The 20,743-nt window shown below is 39.9% G+C and overlaps 1 protein-coding gene across 1 annotated transcript; it reads right to left on the bottom strand.

The window, feature by feature from the left end:
* Positions 1-226: 226 nt before the first annotated feature.
* Positions 227-19,653, bottom strand: tmie (transmembrane inner ear; the record flags this gene model as incomplete). Its single annotated transcript, XM_080725758.1, has 5 exons — positions 227-235; positions 1,139-1,185; positions 11,087-11,236; positions 13,362-13,479; positions 19,537-19,653. 5 exons carry the CDS (start codon positions 19,651-19,653, stop codon positions 227-229), a joined length of 441 nt encoding a protein of 146 aa, XP_080581884.1.
* Between the last annotated feature and the right edge of the window lie 1,090 nt (positions 19,654-20,743).

Below are 20,743 nucleotides of genomic sequence, written 5' to 3'. Positions count from 1 at the left end.
TAAAAATTGTCTGAGGTGTTCACAAAAGCCTGAGTAGATGATAAAACTACCCACATTTATTTTTTTGAAAGTGAAATATCCCTTTTAATATATACTCTATGAAAGAAGGTTGTCGCTTGCAAAAATAACTCCTCTACATTACAAATAAACAATCTGTCGCATCATACTAGGAGTATAAATTATGCCTAAGCCTATAAACTTTACTCTCTAAGTGGCAAGTTGTCACTCATTGGCACTGGGTAAGGATGGTTGGTATTTTAGGACAGTGGCAACACAGGCAGTATATCCATATCTTTCATTACCTGAGGGCAGACGATTTCAGAACCTAAACATCTTCGTTGTGATTCCCTCATAAAACGTATGGACATTCATATTTGAGCACTTTAATATCCTATAACAGTATTTTGTTCTGATTGTATAATGTAAATTGATTGTGTTTTCGAACTGAGTGTATAATACGGCCAATCTTAATAGAGCTAATGTTGTGTTGTTTATTTTTTACAAATACCTCTCATAGAAGTATAAAATATGTTTAATTTTCTTTATTTATCTCATATTGAAATGTACTCAGAGGAATAGAAAGTGGTCTTTCGTATGATTATGCTTAAGTGATGTGGAGACGATTTGCCAAGACAAGTCATATCTTGTTACCATGCCATATTGATTTAGGCAAGTTGATGTAAGTGTAATGTAAATGTAAACATGGAATAAAAAAAAAAGATGTGTTCTGGTCTCTAAAGTTTATCAGTATACTGTAAGGAAAACAATAAATGTGTTATATACTGTACATTTATTATTTTCTGGATGTTTTTGTTGTCCGAGAATTAACAACTAAATTGGGTATAGTACTAGTATAAAAGACACATTTCTCATACATTTTAGCTGAAATTTTTATTTTTTTTATTTTCTTTAAATACCATATACAAAAATATATAAATAAGTGCAAAATATGAAATGTCCTTTTGCAAAAGTTGTCCATGAAAAGTGGAGTTAATTTTGTAGCAGTTCACTTTTTCTTGCCTCCTTTTTTCTTTTTGGGTGTCTCCTCTTCCTCCTCCTCTGGTTCTGGTTCTGGTTCTTCTTCTTCTTCTTTGGCTTTCTTTTTCTTCTTGGATTTTTTCTTTTCTTTTTCCTCCACCTCCGCGGAGACGGTTTCCACCTCTACTTTTTCCTCTACCTTTACAGCTGTAACGATACAACAGAAAGACGTCAGTCCTCACAACAGCATCTAGTGCAGTACCATATCCTGTGTATAAACGTCAATATTCTGTCCAAACCCATCAATATCCTGTGTATAACCACCAATAACCTGTCTAAAACCAATCAATAACCTGTCTAAAACCACCAATAACCTGTCTAAAACCATCAATAACCTGTCTAAAACCACCAATAACCTGTCTAAAACCATCAATAACCTGTCTAAAACCACCAATAACCAGTGGTGTAATTACTCACTGTACTTATGTAAAATCTTGAGGTACTTTTTACTTAGTTTAATTTCTGTACTGCAAATAATGTACGTTTTACTCCAGAAAATGTTTCATTTTAGGGGGAAAAAAGGACAAATGGGACATTCTGCATATTGTGTACTTTTACTTTTGGTTCTTTAAGTATTTTGATACAGGACTTGGGAGTTGGGAATATTTCCACATAATGCTTTAAGTGCTGTGCTGAATACTCTTTCCACCACTGTCAATAACCTGTCTATACCCATCAACATCAGAATCAGTTTTCTTGTCACATCACAGCTTTACAGATGTAAAGAAATGGGTGAAATAAGTTAATATTTTATTAATGCGCTCCATCATTTTGTAGTATTCCGTGAAAAGTGAGAGGACAAAGCAGATAGGGAAAGAGAAAGAAACATTAAATAAAACAATGATACATGTAACGAAACATGTAAACATCCTACAACCATCAATCTAATATCAGTTTTTATAATGAAACCTTTTTTCCTGGATTTTATTTGCCATGCCACCCTGATGAAGCTGTACCTATGCTTGTACAAACAGCATAATAATATTAAAGTAATACTAATAATGGTTCTGTGTCCCAGCTCTTAAAGGCATACAGCCATATTCCATACATAACATATTCCATGGTGTTTGGGTAAAGTAAGTCATGGTTTGTGGTTCAATATCAAGTGTTAACACAGATACAGTCTGTACAGTAAATAATTATGCAAAGTCAAAAGCTTTATCACAGCATGTAAAGTCATAGTCAGGTCCAGGTCTAAATGGGTTAATATGAATAACATAAATCAAAGATGATCAGGTACACCACTATGCGGTTTCTTTTTTTTCATTGGTTTATGTGTGCCCCAGTTCATCATGATGTGTACAGTACAATAGTTCTTCTCTTCACTCTGATTACCAAGACATCTGACTATGGACTGTCTATTATATTTCCTGATTTTCGATGGTGTTAAAGCTCTTCCAGATGCGCTACTAGGGCTGTTTACTAATGATTTTCTTAATGCAAATGCTAAAAGCAAAAGTGTCAAAAACAATTCATTCATTCATTCATTCATTAATTCAAATATGAATCGCAGGCCAAGAATTCTGTGCTTACTGCATCTAGGAAAGGCCTTGGCTTCCTTCAAATAAATGCCAGAAGTATTTTATCTACTGAAAACTCTATTTTATGGTTGCAAAGCCGGATGCTGTTGTAGTGTCTCAGATGTAGCTTTCTCAGATCCTGTAATTCATACTGGTGATGGATACAAAATATATAGAACAGATCGCAAAGGTGGTGCTGCTTTATAAAAAGGCAACATTAAAAATGTCTGTATTAAATTTCCTAGCAATTTGAGTTACTGGCACTGTAAATCATGGATACAAACACGGCAATTACAATAGGTTGTTGGTACAGTAGGCATATTTCTTTCATCAGCCAAACACTTTCAACACTACCTCTCAGGTTGCTTTGCGACTTACATTTTGGTTCAACTCATTAGTACTAGAATCAATCCATCTAAGCCAGACAGTGACCTTATTAGACAATGTGGACTAACATGGCACACTAATATGTACAGAAGCAGTTGCTGTTTTTGTAAATTACACAAGTGACCACTGTACCATTTAGTAAGAAACATACAAAAACACACATTATCTAAATGTGTGTTTTTACACACAGTAAAATGTAGTTGATAGGCCATCTCTTGCAATGAGGATGAATTGCAGGTATATGTTTTATTTACTGTGTGAATCTATCTATTTATTTTGACCTCCATCCCAGTATAGATTTGCTACACACCCTAGTATCAGTATTGATTCACTCTTGTCTGTGGAAGCATACAGATATGTTTGTGACGCCATGAGTGCTGCTTTACAGGCATAACAGGTTTTTTAACTTGTTCAAGAATATGTTGCCTTGAAAATATATTAATGGCTCTTTACTCTTTTGGGTCTCCGAGCGCATGCTTGCCTGCAGAGCTACTTGTTCTCCGAGCTCATGCTTGCTTGCAGAGGGGCAATCCAAGTGAATCAATAGCCCCATCTCGCTCTTTCAAGGCCCATGGACATTGAATGACTCATAGGCAACATGCAAACTTGAGAACCTTTTGCTTAGGCCTTATGTCTAAACTTTTACAACTTTTAAAGTTTTGGCATAATGTGGTAAGGCAATAGGGGACGGGTCACCTTTCCGACACATCCCCATTCCAATCACCAGGTTAGCATTCATCTGCGTTACATGTAACCAAGGCAAGATAGGCACTGTACAGTCCTCTTTTCCAGATTTTAATGGATATGTTGTCTACGACCTGTTCTTGTTTCTAAACCATGTACTAGCTAACACAGATTATTTTTTGTATTTTTATCATGTTAGTGTCTGTTGTTATTTTTGTTGCTTTGTATGTTGTTTTATTCTGACTGCTTTGGCCCTGTCAAATAAAGGTTGTATCTATAGGTTGGCAGCTGTTACATTTGCAATTGCAAATGTTTCTTTTTTTTTTTTTTTTTAGCTTTTTACCCCTTTTTCTCCCCATGCCCATGTACGTCTGTCATCAGAGTTGTCAGACTTTGCCTGCACTGTGAAGGCAGTGCATTCTAGGGGTCTTAGTTCGATTGGAGGATTAAATTAGGACTAGGAGTAACTGCCATACGCAGGGGTGTCGCACCAAATTCTGGGCCCTGGATACAAGGATTCACTGCGTTATTTTGTGCTTTAACTAGTGAAAAAGCTGTGAGCTTGTAGATCTGCTATTTTTCAATAGCTAAAGTATAAAATAATCAAGGGCCACCCCACCTTGGGCCCTAGTAACTCAGTCCCACTTTCCCCCCCATGTGACGCCCCTGCCCATACGTTGTGGGTGATGACCATTGATCACACATGACTGTCCCTAACTATATGACCACACCCTTGTTATTCACCCAATCTAGCCGTGATGTTTTTTTTCTGATCCCAAAACTCTTAAACTGAAAGTAAGGAGATTTGATGACGTTCCAACCATCTGCTGTGACGCATAAAAGTTGAAGCTTACAAAAGTGTCAGGAACATTGGGACAGATGCATTATCATCTGGGGGAGATTACTTTGAAGGGTACGGCACATAAAAATGATATATGTGCATCATATGAAATATAAGCCCTCACATCTGTGGATATGCTGTATGACATATCAACTGAATGTATTTTGTATTCACACCCTGCAGGAAGTCAGTTCAATTTGACAGACCACCAAATGTAAATGTGCAACTGTTCCTCATTAACCAGTCCTGTTTTAAAATTCATCGTATGGCGGTGTCTCACGGCAGAAATAGCCAATCTATAAGCTCAAAATGTGTCTCAGCGTGACACATAATAGCTTGTAGATCTATTTCCCAAAAAGTGTGGGATTCTGCAAAAACCTTCGCCTATAATGACACGCCCAAAAATTGGAACGCCGGTTTGAAAGCGGTTAATTCAACAGGGCTTTATGATTGAGTGTAGGACTGGTTCCCTTCCTAGTTTTCATTATCTGCGTCTGATTCCTGAGGGGGAAGCAGTGAAACCAAAGCAAACCCCTAACCAATCTCTGCAACTCTGTCAAGTGGGAATCATCATGCCATGACCCCCAGATGACACTCTACCCTCCCTACCCTTCAGTGACCGTGACATGTGTGAGCAATATGTGTTTCAGAGTGACAACAACTTTCAGAGCTTGATAAACGTGACACTGAGACAGTACAGTCAAATCCCTGGTATTGGTCCATATGAGTCAATTTTAACACTCTCACTGTTACGTTAACACTGAAAATGTCAATCACTGTGTGGTTCCTCTCATGAGGTTTGGCTGCTTATACTGTATAGCAGGGGTCTTCAACGTTTTCAGGCTAAGGACCCCTTAGTTGAGAAAGCGATGAAGCAGGGACCCCCACAACCTTCTCATAGATGCCATATAGTTTCATTGTTTGACAGCACAATCATCATTGTATTTTGGATTCATGTCAATTTGTGTTTTCAGATATTTAACCACTTGAACCGTCAATACTTAACTTGACATTTCACTCTGTACTTAGTCTGCTCTTCTTCCCCTCTTCACCAAACACCTTTGCCGAAAATAGCCGATCTATACAAGCTCACAAGCTGTGAGCTTGTAGATCTGCTATTTTTGGCTAAAGTTCTCAGAATATGGATGCCTAGGGTTCAAGTGGTTAATATAAAAAGGAGAAAAAGGTTTCTATCACACAAAGATTTGGAGGACCCCCTGTAGTAACTCTGAGGACCCCATGTTGAAGACCCCTGCTGTATAGTGTACTTTAGCAGCAGAAGGTGGTGACTAAGTAAAAAGAAGGTGATGAGCATGAATGAGCAAAATGAGTCCATATTGAATGAATAATAAGTCCACATCATCCTCCCAATGTGTTTACATTTGATAGATGTTCTCCCTTTAAAAGAGAAAAGCAATGTGGCAATGTGTGCGTGATGTGAAAGAGAGACGAAATATGTTTCTTTCCCACATCATGATCATTGCTAGTAATTGTATGTGCCATATTATGTGCCACGTATAATGAAACGGGAAAGGCAATTGCTCTCTCCATTGCTCTCTGTATGACATAGGCCTACTTAATTTGTGTAAGCTCCTGTTAGGGTGAAGAAATGAGTGTGACATTCAAAAAGTCACAGTCATCCGGAATGTTAGCCTTCATTTTGATAGATTTTTACAGTGGTGGAAAAAGTACTCTTTCTTACTTAAAGGAATATTTCACTTAAAAAAAAAAAACCTTTGGGCATTTTATCTTTTGTGAACACCCTGGACAGATTTTAATTTGCTTTATTCAACATTTAGATATTTGATATTCATTTTATCAGACAGCCGCCGCCGGGGGCCCTTCCTATACAAACCCATTTTAACTGCAAACTCCAAACCATGATATATTCATCAAAAACAGTGTTTTTCTTCTGGTGACTCATACTGTCCTCCTATTACGTGAGCTGGCTGTGTTTTTCTGATAACTATTTTCATTTATTTTTATTGTATTAAATCTTTTCCATTTTCCCAAAGAAATATTAAAAATAAATGAAAAACGTTATCGAGAAAACACGGCCAGCTCACAGTATGATTCACCAGAAAAAAGGTGGGTGTTTTTGATGAATCTATCATGGTTAAAATGGATTTTGAAGTTACAATGAGTTTGTATAGGAGGGGCCCTGGGTGGAGAGTGTCTGATAAAACGAATATCAAATATCTAAATATTGAATCAAGCAAATAGAAAACTGTCCAGGATGTTCACATAAGCCGAGTAGACGATAAAATGACCAAAAGTTTTTTTGAAAGTGAAATATCCCTTTAAGTAAAAGTATCGATACTGCAATATAGAAATACTCAATATAGAATACTAAGACAAGTAAAGGTCTGGAATTCAAAATGTAGCCTACCTACTTGAGTAAAAGTACAAAAGTATTGGTGTCAAAATGTAGTTAAAGTACCAAAAGTAGAAAGTACTCATTATGAATGTCCCATTTCAAGTTTTCAAGAGTAAAAAAATTATAAAAATCTTCTGAAAATAGCCAATTTGTGTTGTTAAGCCAGGTAGGAGGAACCAACTTTGAATGTTGTGTTTACAAACTATACCAACAAAGTACTCATTATATACCTTTAAAAATAGAACATAAAATATATGTCATGACAGAAACACACATGCTCAGTGTGATCTTGACAGTTCCTGTAGTTTGAAATAATAATATGCACTGTATATAATAGTATTGATTACATAAATTCATTACATTTGGAGAAATTGCCCCTCAATGTAGCTTTACTCTCCAACAGCTGTCAAGCCATTTAAATTGTCACACGTCGTATATTCCATACTCCACCCATGGTGTAATTAGCTTACTGTGGAGAGGCAATTGCATATCTTAAGCCAATAATGTATGCTCTGTAGTATGACAGTGCCGCTTTTGGAAAAATAACATATTTTTGCAAATCAAGCTACAAGCAACACCAGTTTTTGTATTTCTGCTTGGCTAATGCAGAGGAAAACGCTACTATGTTGTGTTTGGATGTCATGGTTGAGATTACTGATTAGATGTGGCTATCTGTACATAACAGCTGTAGTTCATCTCCCCATAAGTCCAGCTCCAGCCGCATGCTTCATTACTTACACTGTCAGGATTTATTCAGATGTACATTAGCTCAACCCTCCGTGACGCCAGTGGGGATTGTTGTGACATGATGTCTCTATTGTGGTTTATTACATTCTTTTTTTCCCCTCCTGTCATGTCCTCAATGCTTATTGGCAATTATTTAAAATACAAATTAGTCCTATACAATTATACAACACAGCAGATAAGGATAATTAAGAAAAGCTGAACAACAACAACAACAACAACAACAACACATCTTGACAGTTACCAGTGTTACCAGAACAGAGAGTTATTTTTAATATGCTAATGAGAGATTTTACAGGCAGAAAGTGAACAAGCAGGTAGTGAAATAGAAAAACAGCAGACAGCAGAGAAGAGAGGATGGCATGCGTTACCATCTAATAAAGTAGCTAAATAATCTATACTTACTACACTAGTTTCTATATCTCATTCATAAGTTACGAAAATTGTGCTTGAGCATATATATATATATATACAGTACAGTGTGTGTCTGCATAACCAAAAATACCAACTGGGCTATTATGAACAAGATAAAGCCTTACAAAATGCTGAAGTTCGCTTGCTCTAAAAAGTTAACTTTGTAGATAACAGTTAGCACATAGTAAGTTGTAGCCATACAACTCTTGTACCATACTGTACTTTTAACTCTACTTGTGGATTACAACTGTATAGACTACTCCTGCACATGCAGAACAATTGTATTCTACAGTATATTTAGCTGTGGGACGCACAATATTATGGCGACCTGGCAACAGGTTGCTGGCAAGATGCAGATTATGCTCATTACACCTAGAGTGTTGCAATGATTGACCTATACTGTAGGCCTATCTACTTTGCAGCATAGACAGCAGAGAACCAGCCTGAACATCACATAGAGGATACAAGCATGAATAATGCTATCCATGATGCCTGTCCCTGCATTCTCTAACATGACACTGAGCCAATGAACTGGAGCAGGATGTTGAGATCAGATACGTTTATACCGTACTTCATCGCACAACCCGAAAACATCTTTTGGCGAGTGGCACGACCGTGCGACAAAGTGTGAATTAGCCCGAAGAAAGGAGCGAGGTCATCCAGTCTCTGGCAGAGTAAGGGGGCCGATGTTTTCCTCCTCCTCCCTAACTATTGGGAGCTGGCTGGCGTTTGTACTTTGAGCTTGTACCTGTTCAGAGACTGTCTGCACAGCAGTGTCTGGGATGGCTGCTGGAGCAGAGGGAAAGGGAAAGGTTCCAAACAGATTTGGATGAGAAAAGAGAAGAGAAGAGAAGAGAAGAGAAGAGAAGAGAAGAGAAGAGAAGAGAAGAGAAGAGATACATTGACAGAATCAAACAGATGAAAGGTGAATTTGTAACACGGAGAGGGGAGAAAAACAGAAGAATTAGACAATGAAAAAAGACTCAGGAGAAAGATAAAGCAATAAGAATTGCTGTAGAACAAATGTCAGAACAACAGAGCAGGAAAACAGTTAAGAATATTTAATAGATCAGAATGACTAACTACAGTAGGCTATCTCTCATCTACAGTATTTAGTGAATGCTATAGGAGGTGGTGATTGGCCAAACGGTAGTTTTTGTGCTGAGCCATGCCTTTTTAACTCTTTCTCAGCCACGGGGAGCCACTTAATATTAAAACAGGATTAAACTGTACTTCTTCTGTACTTAAATTAGCCGGACCGGAATTTTCCGTACTAGGTCATAAAAAACTAAATAAGTGATAGGCTAATGATCGAAAAAAAAAAAAAAAAAACGATCGGCAGCCCTTCTCCATCTCTTCTGATCTAAAAAGATCATTCTCTCAACCCTTTGAACCGGAAGTGCTTCTGGTAGCTTTTCGTACTCTATAGCAAAAGTCCCGTTCACTTTCATTGTAGGAGGAGGCGTTAGCATAGCATCTGTCCGTGATGTTTTCGATCAGAAAAAGGTTGACATGGGCGCTGCATACGGAGTGGATTACATTCGTTTACCTTGATGTGCACGGATCGTGCACGTGAAGCGCATGGGGAGGAAGATGCCTCCGGCAAAATCCCCACTATATGCCAATGCAGATCGACATAATTCGCTGGTGAGTAAACACCAGCCGATCGGGATGGAGAAAAAAAGAACGTGGGAACGTGGGATCGTGGGACCGCGCTGATTGTCTTATACAATGAATGCTGTCTCAGATCATAATACAATAATAGAAATTTCCGGCTAGTCCACCGACAGCCATTCTGGGCAGTGTTAAAATACATCTATCAAAAACTACCGGTATATACGTTTTCAACAAGAGGGAAAAGAAAAGGATGAGAAATAGGAGCGGAGAGGAGATAGTTCTGTTCAGCTTAGACCAATCCACAGAAGATTTGGAAGCAATCAGGAAGATGGATCGGAGATGTCAAAGGGAGACATCAAAAGTGGTCACGTGGGATTCAAAACAACTGAAAAAGACTGAATTAAGTGGTTCTTGAGGCAAGTGAGTGAGGATAGAAGGATAAGAGGAAAGGATTTAGCCTACTGGAGCACAAAGGCATTAAAGCCTTTTTTTGCAGGTACAGTATACAATATATCAGTTGCTACATGTGCCTGTTACAGCTGAGGCCTGGAGAGATAGATATTTTTTGGGGGTATAGATGAACGTCTGTTGCAGGTTTTGTAAATCGGACATATAAGTTATGGCTTTTCAAATGACCAACTTTTGATTTGTAATTAGAAATACTGTTCCAAACAAAACAGTGTGGGCTTGCATGGAACACCATGTATGGGCACAAAGATCTACCCTTTCTTTGGCTGCTCCTCATTGGTTAAGGGCATTGCCTTTGTACTTGTACTGTATACTGATATAGCATAGCCTACTGGTCTCGAGCCCACATGCTGTTGTTATTTATATCAGGTCACACTTGTTGGTGTGGTGATGTCACCAAGAACGCTGCTCCTCATTGGCTAAGGGCCCTGCCTTTGACATTTTTTGAGGAGATTAAACTTGACTTATAAAGTTTTGTTATAACATACTGGTCTTGCCTTTCAGTTATGTCATAATTCAGCTCAATAACGAGTCGCTTACTCCTATGCGCAATGCCCAAAGACAAGTAGTGTATGCCAGAGGTTCTCAACCTTTTCAGGCCGTGATCCCCAAAATAATCATATTTGAACTGGGGACCCGGCACCCTGACGAGCACTAAGAATTTTATTGTGAAAATAGCCGATCTACATGCTCACAACGCCTCGCGAATTTCTGCCTCTAATATTTGACAATTTGGCCAATGTTTAATTTGTCATTTCAGAGGTATTAACAAAATCAATAACCAAAGACAATGCATAGCTATTTTCCAGGACCTTCCAGGACCCTTGATCAATTCCCAAACTTTTCCAGTACTGGAAAAATATTTTTCTAATTTCAAAATATTTCCAGGAATTTCATGACCGTGGGAACCCTGTTAAATGCACTTCACTGTATAGTCCTGTAATTAAGGGTGCACTACTGCACTGGAAAGGTTAAAGCACAGAGGCAGGCACTCACATCCTGGGATCTCCGTCAGCTGGTCCAGAGGAGGCACGGTCTCTAACGTGTCAGCGTAGCTCTTGGCCGCCAGCCTCTGTTGATGTCGTGCCTCAATCTCCTTTTTGGTCCTTGGGATTCGGCATTTGAAGATGCAGCACAGTGTAATAACTGGATGGATGGATGGATGGATGGATGGATGGATGGATGGATGGAGGGAGGGAGGGAGGGAGGGAGGGAGGCAGGGAGGGCAGGAGGGAGGGAGGGAGGGGAGGGGAGGGGAGGGGAGGAGAGGAAGAGACAGACAGACAGACAGACAGACAGACAGACAGACAGACAGACAGACAGACAGACAGAGATTTTAGTAGAATCTGAACCCAGCTGGCCTGTTCATCATTTTGGATGAATAAGTATACTGCCATTTCAGTCGGACATTGGAGATTTCACAGCAAGTGTGTGTTAATTTGTGTGAGTGACGTCTGTTCTGATGTGTTGTGAGCTGCATGGACCAAAGGGCATCAATAACGGAATAACAGATCAATGAAAACACTCTGGGTAACTTGACTGTTGAAGGACATATTTATTATCTATTTACTGAGCTGTCAAAACACAATGTTTTCGGCTTATGCAGCCTTCATCAGGTGGAGGCCACAGAGGCAGAAACATTGTGTTTTTATTACTGCTCAGTTAATATGTATTTTTGGGAGCATTACGACGGTGTGCAGACCTTCTCCTTGTTTACAGTATTAATCTATTCTGATTCAGCACACGTCAAAATAGCCGACTTCACTTGTGGATGTGCGTGCCGTGTACTCCTTGACCTCTACTTCTACACCCAGTGAGAGTGTTTTCTCTCTCTCTCTCTCTCTCTCTCTCTCTCTCTCTCTCTCACGCACGCACGCACGCACGCACGCACGCACGCACGCACGCACGCACGCACGCACGCACGCACGCACGCACGCACGCACGCACGCACGCACGCACGCACACACACACACACACACACACACAGAGTTAAAGTTAAAGTTTAGGCTGGGTGTTTAAACTCTCAGCCTAAATATCCATGGATTTATGTTGGCACTCGTTAAGTGAGGCATAATCACATTAGAACTCATTGTATTGGTGAATGTTTCTGTCTTGAAACAAACAAACAAACAAATAACAGCCTAAACATTAATGGATTAGCGAATCCCTGGACAATGTGTTGGTTAAAGAATCGTAAATGACCACTAATGCTAAAGTTTCTGTGTTGTAGCAAATTAGTAATTATTGGCTGGGCTCAGAGAAAACAACTGCTGTGATGTTGGAAGCAGAATGTACATTGCAACACAACGTGTAATTCCCACTTGATCGACTCTTTCTTGGCGCCAGTGATGAAAAGTGGGAATTGGGATTTGGGTTCTAATCGACTTGGACACCAATTGCAACCAATCCAATCCCCATTAATCTCAATAACACAACAGACCTCCATCAGGGACGTGCTGGGCCCCTGATTCAGCCAGGGAAAAAGAGTTGGAGAGGCCCTCATTGCGCGCTATAGAGAGAGATCTCTCTCTATAGCGCTGCTGCTACTGAAAGATTTGCCATTTCAGATCATGACAAGTTACAAGCCAGTGGGCCAATTACATGAGTTATATTTTGTCATTGTTGGGTGGAAACTTTGTATGTCCAAAACCGTTTGTTTTGTTTTTATCATAAAAAAAAAGTTAAACTAGTGAAAACAGCCGATCTACAAGCCAACGTGTGCTTGTAGTTCTGCTGTTTTCACTACTTTTGTGCAACGGCCTTGTATGATGAAGCAGGGCTTTGCTTAGCGAAAAAAAAAATTACATATGTGAAACTTGGAGATACGAGGTTTCTGCCCGACAGTGACCATTTACTTTGTTGGCCGCCCAGCCCCCAAAATGGAACGAAGGCCGACATTTTATTTTGTATTTTTTTCCTATAATGGCCAGGCCGGGAATGAACCGGCCGTTCGGGAGTTGGCCCGCTTTTCCCAATGGCCAGCACGTCCCTGACCTCCATGTCTTATCACCCCCACATGTAAGGCTTAATTTGTTGTTGTTTTAAGGCAGTGCTTCTCAAAGTGGGGTCCTTGAGGGGTTGTTAATATACCATCAAAATAACTTTTTACCAATTTAACCGCATATTTCCCATCAGAAATTATTTCATTTAAAAAGAATATCACAAAAGAATATGTATTTTTGAAACATTTTAAGGATGCAAATCTTGTATGGGGGTCCCTGGCACAAAGTATTTTTCAGTTGGGGGTCCACAGCCAAATACAATCACTTACTGACTGCAAGAATAAACATGGAGAAGATGCCGATGACCTGCCATAGCCGTAGGCCCCAGAATACAACAGTCTCTGATGTGACTTCTGGTGGCTTCGGTGGAGGATCTGTGGGTGCAAGCTGTGAAAGACAAAACATCATTCAGTCAAATTCCTGTTTATATTTAGCCATACAATGGTGCAGGCACGTGCACACATAGACATCAAAGGGGGCTTTTATCTGTGTGTAAAAAGTGTCCTCTCCAGACCATGAATGCTGTTTTTTACTATGGTGAAAGAAATGCAAATGCCCTCTTTCCATGCCATACCTGAAGGCGGCATTCAAGAAAATTGCCTTGTCCAAACTCTCATGAACTTGAATGCAGCATATATGTTGAAAGAATTGCCCTTTCTGTGTAGAAGTCCATGCCATTACAACAAATCTCTTGTATTGACTTGTGTTATCAGTGTGGTATAACGCAGGGGTTCCAAAACTTTTTTGGCTCAGGGCACCCCTTATTTTCATCTGAGGCACCCCTACAATATATTCATAATTTTCACTTCCAACACCTTATATTTATGCCATGTTTTAGCAATTATGTTGCGAGGAAAACGTTGAGATAATAGCCATTTTGGTTAGAAATGACTGAAAATAACTTTGTACTTAAAGTTTAAAGTGATACTAAATATGCTTTTAAGTGTTCAAATAAATTCCAAATATTAAGAAATGATCTTGCGGCACCCCAGGGTGCCCCGTCACCCACTTTGAAAACCCCTGGTATAACGCACCTTAAATAGTCGACCTCCAAGTTCACAACATGTCGCAGCGCATGGAGGTCTGCTATTTTCAAGATTTCCACCACCAAAAGGCCCTTTTAGAAATTTCAGCCCCTGCCTCTCTAACATTCTCTGCACGTCCCTGAAATGGACCCAAGTCTCTCCGATCTACAAATTCACAACGCGTTACTTTGCGTCTATTCAATAACACCTATTGAAACATATTTCACATGCTCACTATATACGGTATATACGGGTCAAGCATAAAAATTGGGAATGCATTGTGACCTTGTAAATCTGCAGTTTTTGCTGAATCTTTGGCTTTTTTTCTTTTCTTTTTTTTTCAAATGTTCACCTATTGTGAGTTATGACATTCCCAGAATAGGGACCCTGGGTTTCATGTTAACACCCTTGATAAAACTGCAGTAAATGAGTAAACGACTAATGGTTTTGAATAAATACCGTTATTCAAGATTAAATGCATTATCCCACAAAGTGGAAAATTTGTCTTGGGCTTTCATCCATGATACAAAAAAAAAGGGATCCATATAGAAAAACATAAGATACGTAATAATTCTTAAATCCAGACTAGCGGAAAAACAAACACATTGATAAAAGCAAAGCTCTGCACAAATTCCTTTAATAAAAACACATATCCTCTATTGTCCATCGTGGCCTCTTCCTTATTTTTCAGTGCAGAATAAAACCAGCATCAATAAGCCACACAATATTGAAAAGCTCTGTTCTTCAGTACTGTAGTACCACCTGGTATGGATGCTTGTCTGCAGCCCTAAAGTCACAACTGCTGCAACAACTGAACTTTTGTTCAAAGATAGTTGGACAACCACTTCAGATGCTATATACATCTATGTATGATAACAGCATTCTAAGATTAGCAAGAAATATTACCTCTAACAATAGCCATGTTTTGCATAGAGAATATAGGTTGCTGCCTTCAGGAGGCATACAATAAGGTCAGACTAAAAAGGTCCTATATTATAGCATATCATATCAAAGCTAATAAGCTGTTATAGGGCAAAGGTTATCATGTGAATGCCATATTTCCAACCTTATGCGTTGGCCACCCATAAGCAAATTGCCATTGAAAAACAGTGTTTTGCAAATGAGCATGCATAAGCAAATTGCCATTGAAAAATAATGTTTTGCAATCCGGGACAGGATTTAGAACCAAGTCTCCTGAAGGATATTATGCATGTGTCAACATTCAGTCTTACATTTCTAGAAGTCAGTCAACCATTTTATCATGCTGTATATGGATCATTAACTGAAAGCCCAGTGATGTATAACTAATCATGGGCGATGTATCACTGACAGTCTACAAAGATATTTTGTTCCTTACATTGTTGAATATTGTAGAAAATGCATGTGTGTGCGTGCGTGCGAGCGTGCGTGCGTGCATGCGTGCGTGCGTGCATGCGTGTGTGTGAGTGAGTGTGTGACTGTTATGCTGCTGGAGCCACCCTAACACTCTGGTCTGATGCACCCCTAATCAAATCTAAAGAAAGGGTTTCATTTAATCTACATTCATGGCTTGCTTTTTGGTGCTATTTTCCCTTTCATCCTTTTCTCTGGAGATTCTATCATCTTCACCAAAATACAACAACACCGGATTGGTCAGAATGGTGTTGCTGCCTTTGGAGATAATAGGATGTGGGGAAATAGAAAATGACATGGCAAAGAGACCAGTACTCTGTATCCATATAGAAAGGTTTCATGTTACGTATATAATTATAGTAAGGAAATTAAGGAAATAGTAAGGAAATAATTGAGTATAACACAATGGGTGCAATTACCTTTAAGAACAGATTGCACCCTGCATGAGGTGCAGAGATGTCATGATGAGATCAAAAGAGCACAGAATGCTTTGCTAGCAACAAAACCAATGTCCTGCATGAAGGGATGCACACTAGTTTAAAATCTACTAATAATGTGATATAATGATGTCAGGAGACGCGGGTTTTAAACAAAAGGTCTCTGTGCTCACAGAAACATTAACATTGAAATGAGATACCGGTAAATCAGAAAGCAAGTGCATGGCCATTACTGCGGTCATCCTGTACCCTCATTTAAAACCAATGTGAATTCAGTCCTAGGTACTGACTGCTATGACATGGAGGACCACATCACAAACAAAATCCAGTCATTCATCAACAACTGTCTGACTGTCGGATCCGCTGGCCTTACACTATCAGCAACAAAGAACTGTGGCAATTAAGCTCATGAAGACGGTTCTTAACCTCACAGATTCGGCCACGATTTGCCAGAATGAGATCATGCAACGGAGTTGGAGAAGGATAGGCCATACTCTCCGTACACCGGCCTCAAACACCACAAGACACTGAAGACAGTACCTCAAGAGGAAACCCCAAGCGAAAAGAAAGAGAGGTCGGCCACAAAACACCTGGCGCTGACACTTGGAGGCAGATGCCAAGAAAATGAGACACACTTGGGGACAGCGGGAGATGTTGGCTCTGGACTTTGAGATGCTTGGAGAACTCTTGTTGACAGCCTAAGCCCCAGAAGGGATAATTGGCGTAAGTAAGTAAGTAATAACAGACATCTGTGATATCTTGACTTATTGGGAGCGCACTTACAGTATGCCATGCACAAAGTGCATAATAAGGAATGCCCAGAGAATGGATTCTTACTGTACTGTACATGACGAGAGGCAGGTATAAACAGTTTGAACGCATAAATAAATACAATTAAGGCCAGCTACATATTATGCTCTTCTAATCGCATTGCCAAACTATAAGGTGCTGTGACGCATTGTGAGCTTGTAAATCTGCAATTTCTGGCGAATGTTCCCCCAGGAAAGGGGCCATTGGGGTTCAAGTGGTCAAGGCTATTATGGGATCATGTTATAAGATAGAACAAAACCTTTATTGATCCCGCGAGGAAAATTCAGTCGTCAAAGGCGGCACAGCAGTTACGATACAGATTACAGAACAAGAAAGTGCACTGTAAATAAAGAAGAGTAAACAGACATCAACACCCCCAGTAAATGCATTGCAAGAATATCATCACTGTCGGGCAGAAACCTCGTATCTCCAAGTTTCAAATTTGTACGTTCTTTCCCAAAGTAAAGCCCTGCTTCATCATACAAGGCCGTTGCACAAAATTTGTGAAAACAGCATATCTACAAGCACACAACGCCTCGCACCGCGAGGCGTTGTGTCCTTGTAGATCGGCTGTTTTCACTAGTTTAAGTCATTTTTAAAATGATAATGCAAAACGAACAGCTTTGGACATACAAGGTTTTCACCCGACAACGACGATATACAATATAAAACTCTACTGTTATTTTTGAATGTTGTTGGGCACATATTGTGCCATGTGGTCCTGCACCTTAAAGCTGAGCTTTTGAATTTCCGTTGTACAGTAGACCTACCTCTGTATAATGTGACAATGAATTGTGATCACGATTATGATTCAGTGCTTGCATAGTGAGCACAGTTGAGGGTGTATATGTTATGGGACAGGATAGGAGAACAAGTTAAATGCTGTTAAGTTGTGAAAAAAGAAACAAGTCACTTAAGAATAAAAGTATCATGCTAATATATTTGTCACAGACTTGTATGCGAGAAGGAAACAAATGTATCCATGTTATTGTAAAGTTTGCAATAGTTTTTTACTTTTTCAAGATGATTTCACCTGTGCACAGAATGAGCCTCTCAGTGCCTGAGCATTGAAGCAAAATGTTTTTTAGTTTTTTCTTTTGGTTCTGCTGTGTGTCAAACCTGGTTGGCTTCAGTGAGCCAACATGTACCGGTATAAGACGTCACAGGCCTAGCCAGCCAGATCGCAAGGCAACGATCCCTAAAATCTGTGTGTTTGTTTCTGCAGAGGTAAACAAAAGCAACAGGTGTGCCAAAGGTAAACAACCAATGTGAAATGAGAACATTCTATGTGAGTGCACGCTCCTGTTTTATACCAATTATGTTGATGGATCAAAGTCATAAGCAAAGTCCTGCCCTCCTGAAGGGAGGAAAGGACGCATGTTGGGGGGATTGCTGGCTTTTTTTCTTCTTTTTCTTTTTAAAACACTATACACAATTGGAGGCATGTTGGAGATCTATTCGATGGGATATTTAGCTTTTGTTTTGTTTGTTGTTTTTACATTAGATTTATTTTCTGACAAGAATTCACCCTCAAATGAATGTTTCCCTCCTACTTGAAAAATGTCAACATTCTTATAAAACCAGAGCTTGGTGTTGGGTGTTTCTATATGGTTCCATACCGGCAGGGCATTTTCTATTGTTGCATCCCTGCTATTCTGGGGTGGCATGAACTCAAGTCTCTGTCTGACGCTGTCTTTGTGATATGTTGTTTTGTGTTACATGGTTATGTGATGTTCTTGTTGTTGTAAATGGTAAATGGTGCATTTATCCAAGGAGCTTTACAGAGATTGTGCATTACATGTGCATGACATTCACCCATTCACACGCACAGTCATACACCGATGGCACCAATCTGGCTAGCCATCTTCAGGGAAAAGTTCTGTCGCTCTTTTCCCTTGAGCGACAGCAATGCAGAAGTCTGTAATCAAGAGACTACGATGGCACTAACTCTGGGGGAGCCTGGGATTGAACTGAGAACCCTCCCGTGTTCTAATGACAGTTTCTCTACCCCTGAGCTACCGTTGTTGTTGTTGTTGTCGAACACACTTGTAAAGACAAATATCCCTTCGGGGACAGTAAAGATTATTATTATTATTGTGTGAATGATGTAAAGGTGCCCAGAATATTACGGTAATTGTATTAGTAGTTATGTTGATTTACAAAGATTATTATTATTATTGTGTGAATGATGTAAAGGTGCCCAGAATATTACGGTAATTGTATTAGTAGTTATGTTGATTTACAAAGATATATTTAATTGACATTTGTTTTTCATTTCTTTACGGATGCTTTAGTAAACTAACAAATGCTCCTTTTCCCTCTAAAGTGTGTTATTTGAGTCTTTCAGTGACTGTAATGGTTTACAGTAACCATTTTGTAATTGGACCAGTACAGTGATCTTGTGACATGCATTGTGTCATTTGCACAAACCTGCTGATTACTTTGTCCTGGTGACTCTCATTTGACATAATAATTGAGTAAAGCAAAACAAAAACGAAACAATAATGCCATGCGGTATTCACTCTCACATTTTGATCCCATTAAAACATGTATGCCTTTTCAGTTCCACATCGAACCTCATAATATATCAGGTTTCGCCATAAATGTATTTGGTCTTTGTGAAATAGGGCCGGGTGTACCAACAACAGCAGTGGCAACGAGACATTGTACATCAACACATAAATCTACCCTTTAAACAGCGAGCGGGACACACAATATCCCAGAGGAGGTTCCCTAGGAGAACCGGTGGAGAACAACAGAGTGAGATATCAGGCTCTTACCTCTGGATCGGGGACCTGAGAGAGCACGGAGGACAGGCAGTAGGACAGCAGCACTGCCCCCCAGCCCAGTAGCACCAGTTGAGGAGGACATGGAGGCTGATGATGATCCCCTGCCATTCTTTTCCCCCTGGCTCTCCCTGCAGGCACCCTGCCCCCTCTCTCTGTGCTTCCCTCTCCGTCTTTCCCTCTGCTAGCCTGCCTGTGCTGGTGCCGTTTACTGGACAGGACCACAATGGCCTTGGGTGATTGATGGTGACTACGGTGCTGACTGCTTCCTCTCATCTGCTGCACTGTCGCCTGATGCTCTCCCCTCTTGGTTCTCTTGCACAACACAGGAATACATGGCGGACGCACACACTAACACTGTAGTCCTCCCTGCTGACTGTTTAAAACTGCTCTGCTGCCTTGAAGGGAGCAACCATGTTGTAAGGGGTCATTAATTAATTAATAGGTGGCCCGGTGTGGGTTACATCTAGTCTGATCTATGCTGGGAACAGGTAGGTGCAGACAACATGGGGGATGGGCAAACTATCCAGTCAGCTGTGGCTTGCTCACGCAGAACTATAGGTAGAAAATGACTGTGACATAATCTGTAATTACCACATCCTAAGCAAATGCGATTATGTGTGCAATGGAGCAAACATATGTGCTATAGGTGCCTGCCCAAGGAGCAATATGTGTTCATTCAGTGGAATTAAGCAGTTGGTTTTCAGAGCTAGAGTCATTTGTGTGTTAAGAAAGAAACTCTAAGTAATACCATGCTGTAAATTCTATCAGTGGATTTGTGCCTGCTCTAACCCTATAGATACATACATCATAGAATATTTGACTGTAATAGAATAATATGATGTTTCAAAGGACCACAATGGAAATAAGCTCTCTGTTTTGTGCTTTATCCTTTGGAGAGATACAGTATATACTGTATATGCATTCACTATATAAGCGTGGGGTGGCTCACGGTAGCTGACAGAGTACAGCATCTTGCAATGGGCCTGGTGTACAAGATACGCTACACCACTAAGATACCCATGTACCTGACAAAATACTTCCTAAATGTCAATTAAAGGATGTCCACAATTACAACACCTGAGGCAGCTCCACAAATCACGTTCAACCCAGATTTGACTAAAATTCGTTCTCCTACTATACCAATAACATGTGGAACGCCCTAACGCAAGCCCTAAAGGAGTAAATCCCTAACTTCCTT

The sequence above is a fragment of the Nannobrachium achirus genome (assembly GCF_963921795.1).
Source record: "Nannobrachium achirus genome assembly, chromosome: 5".
NCBI classification, from domain to species: domain Eukaryota; kingdom Metazoa; phylum Chordata; class Actinopteri; order Myctophiformes; family Myctophidae; genus Nannobrachium; species Nannobrachium achirus.
The sequence above is the reverse complement of the archived record's forward strand: the minus strand, read 5'-3'. Positions and strand labels throughout refer to the sequence as shown.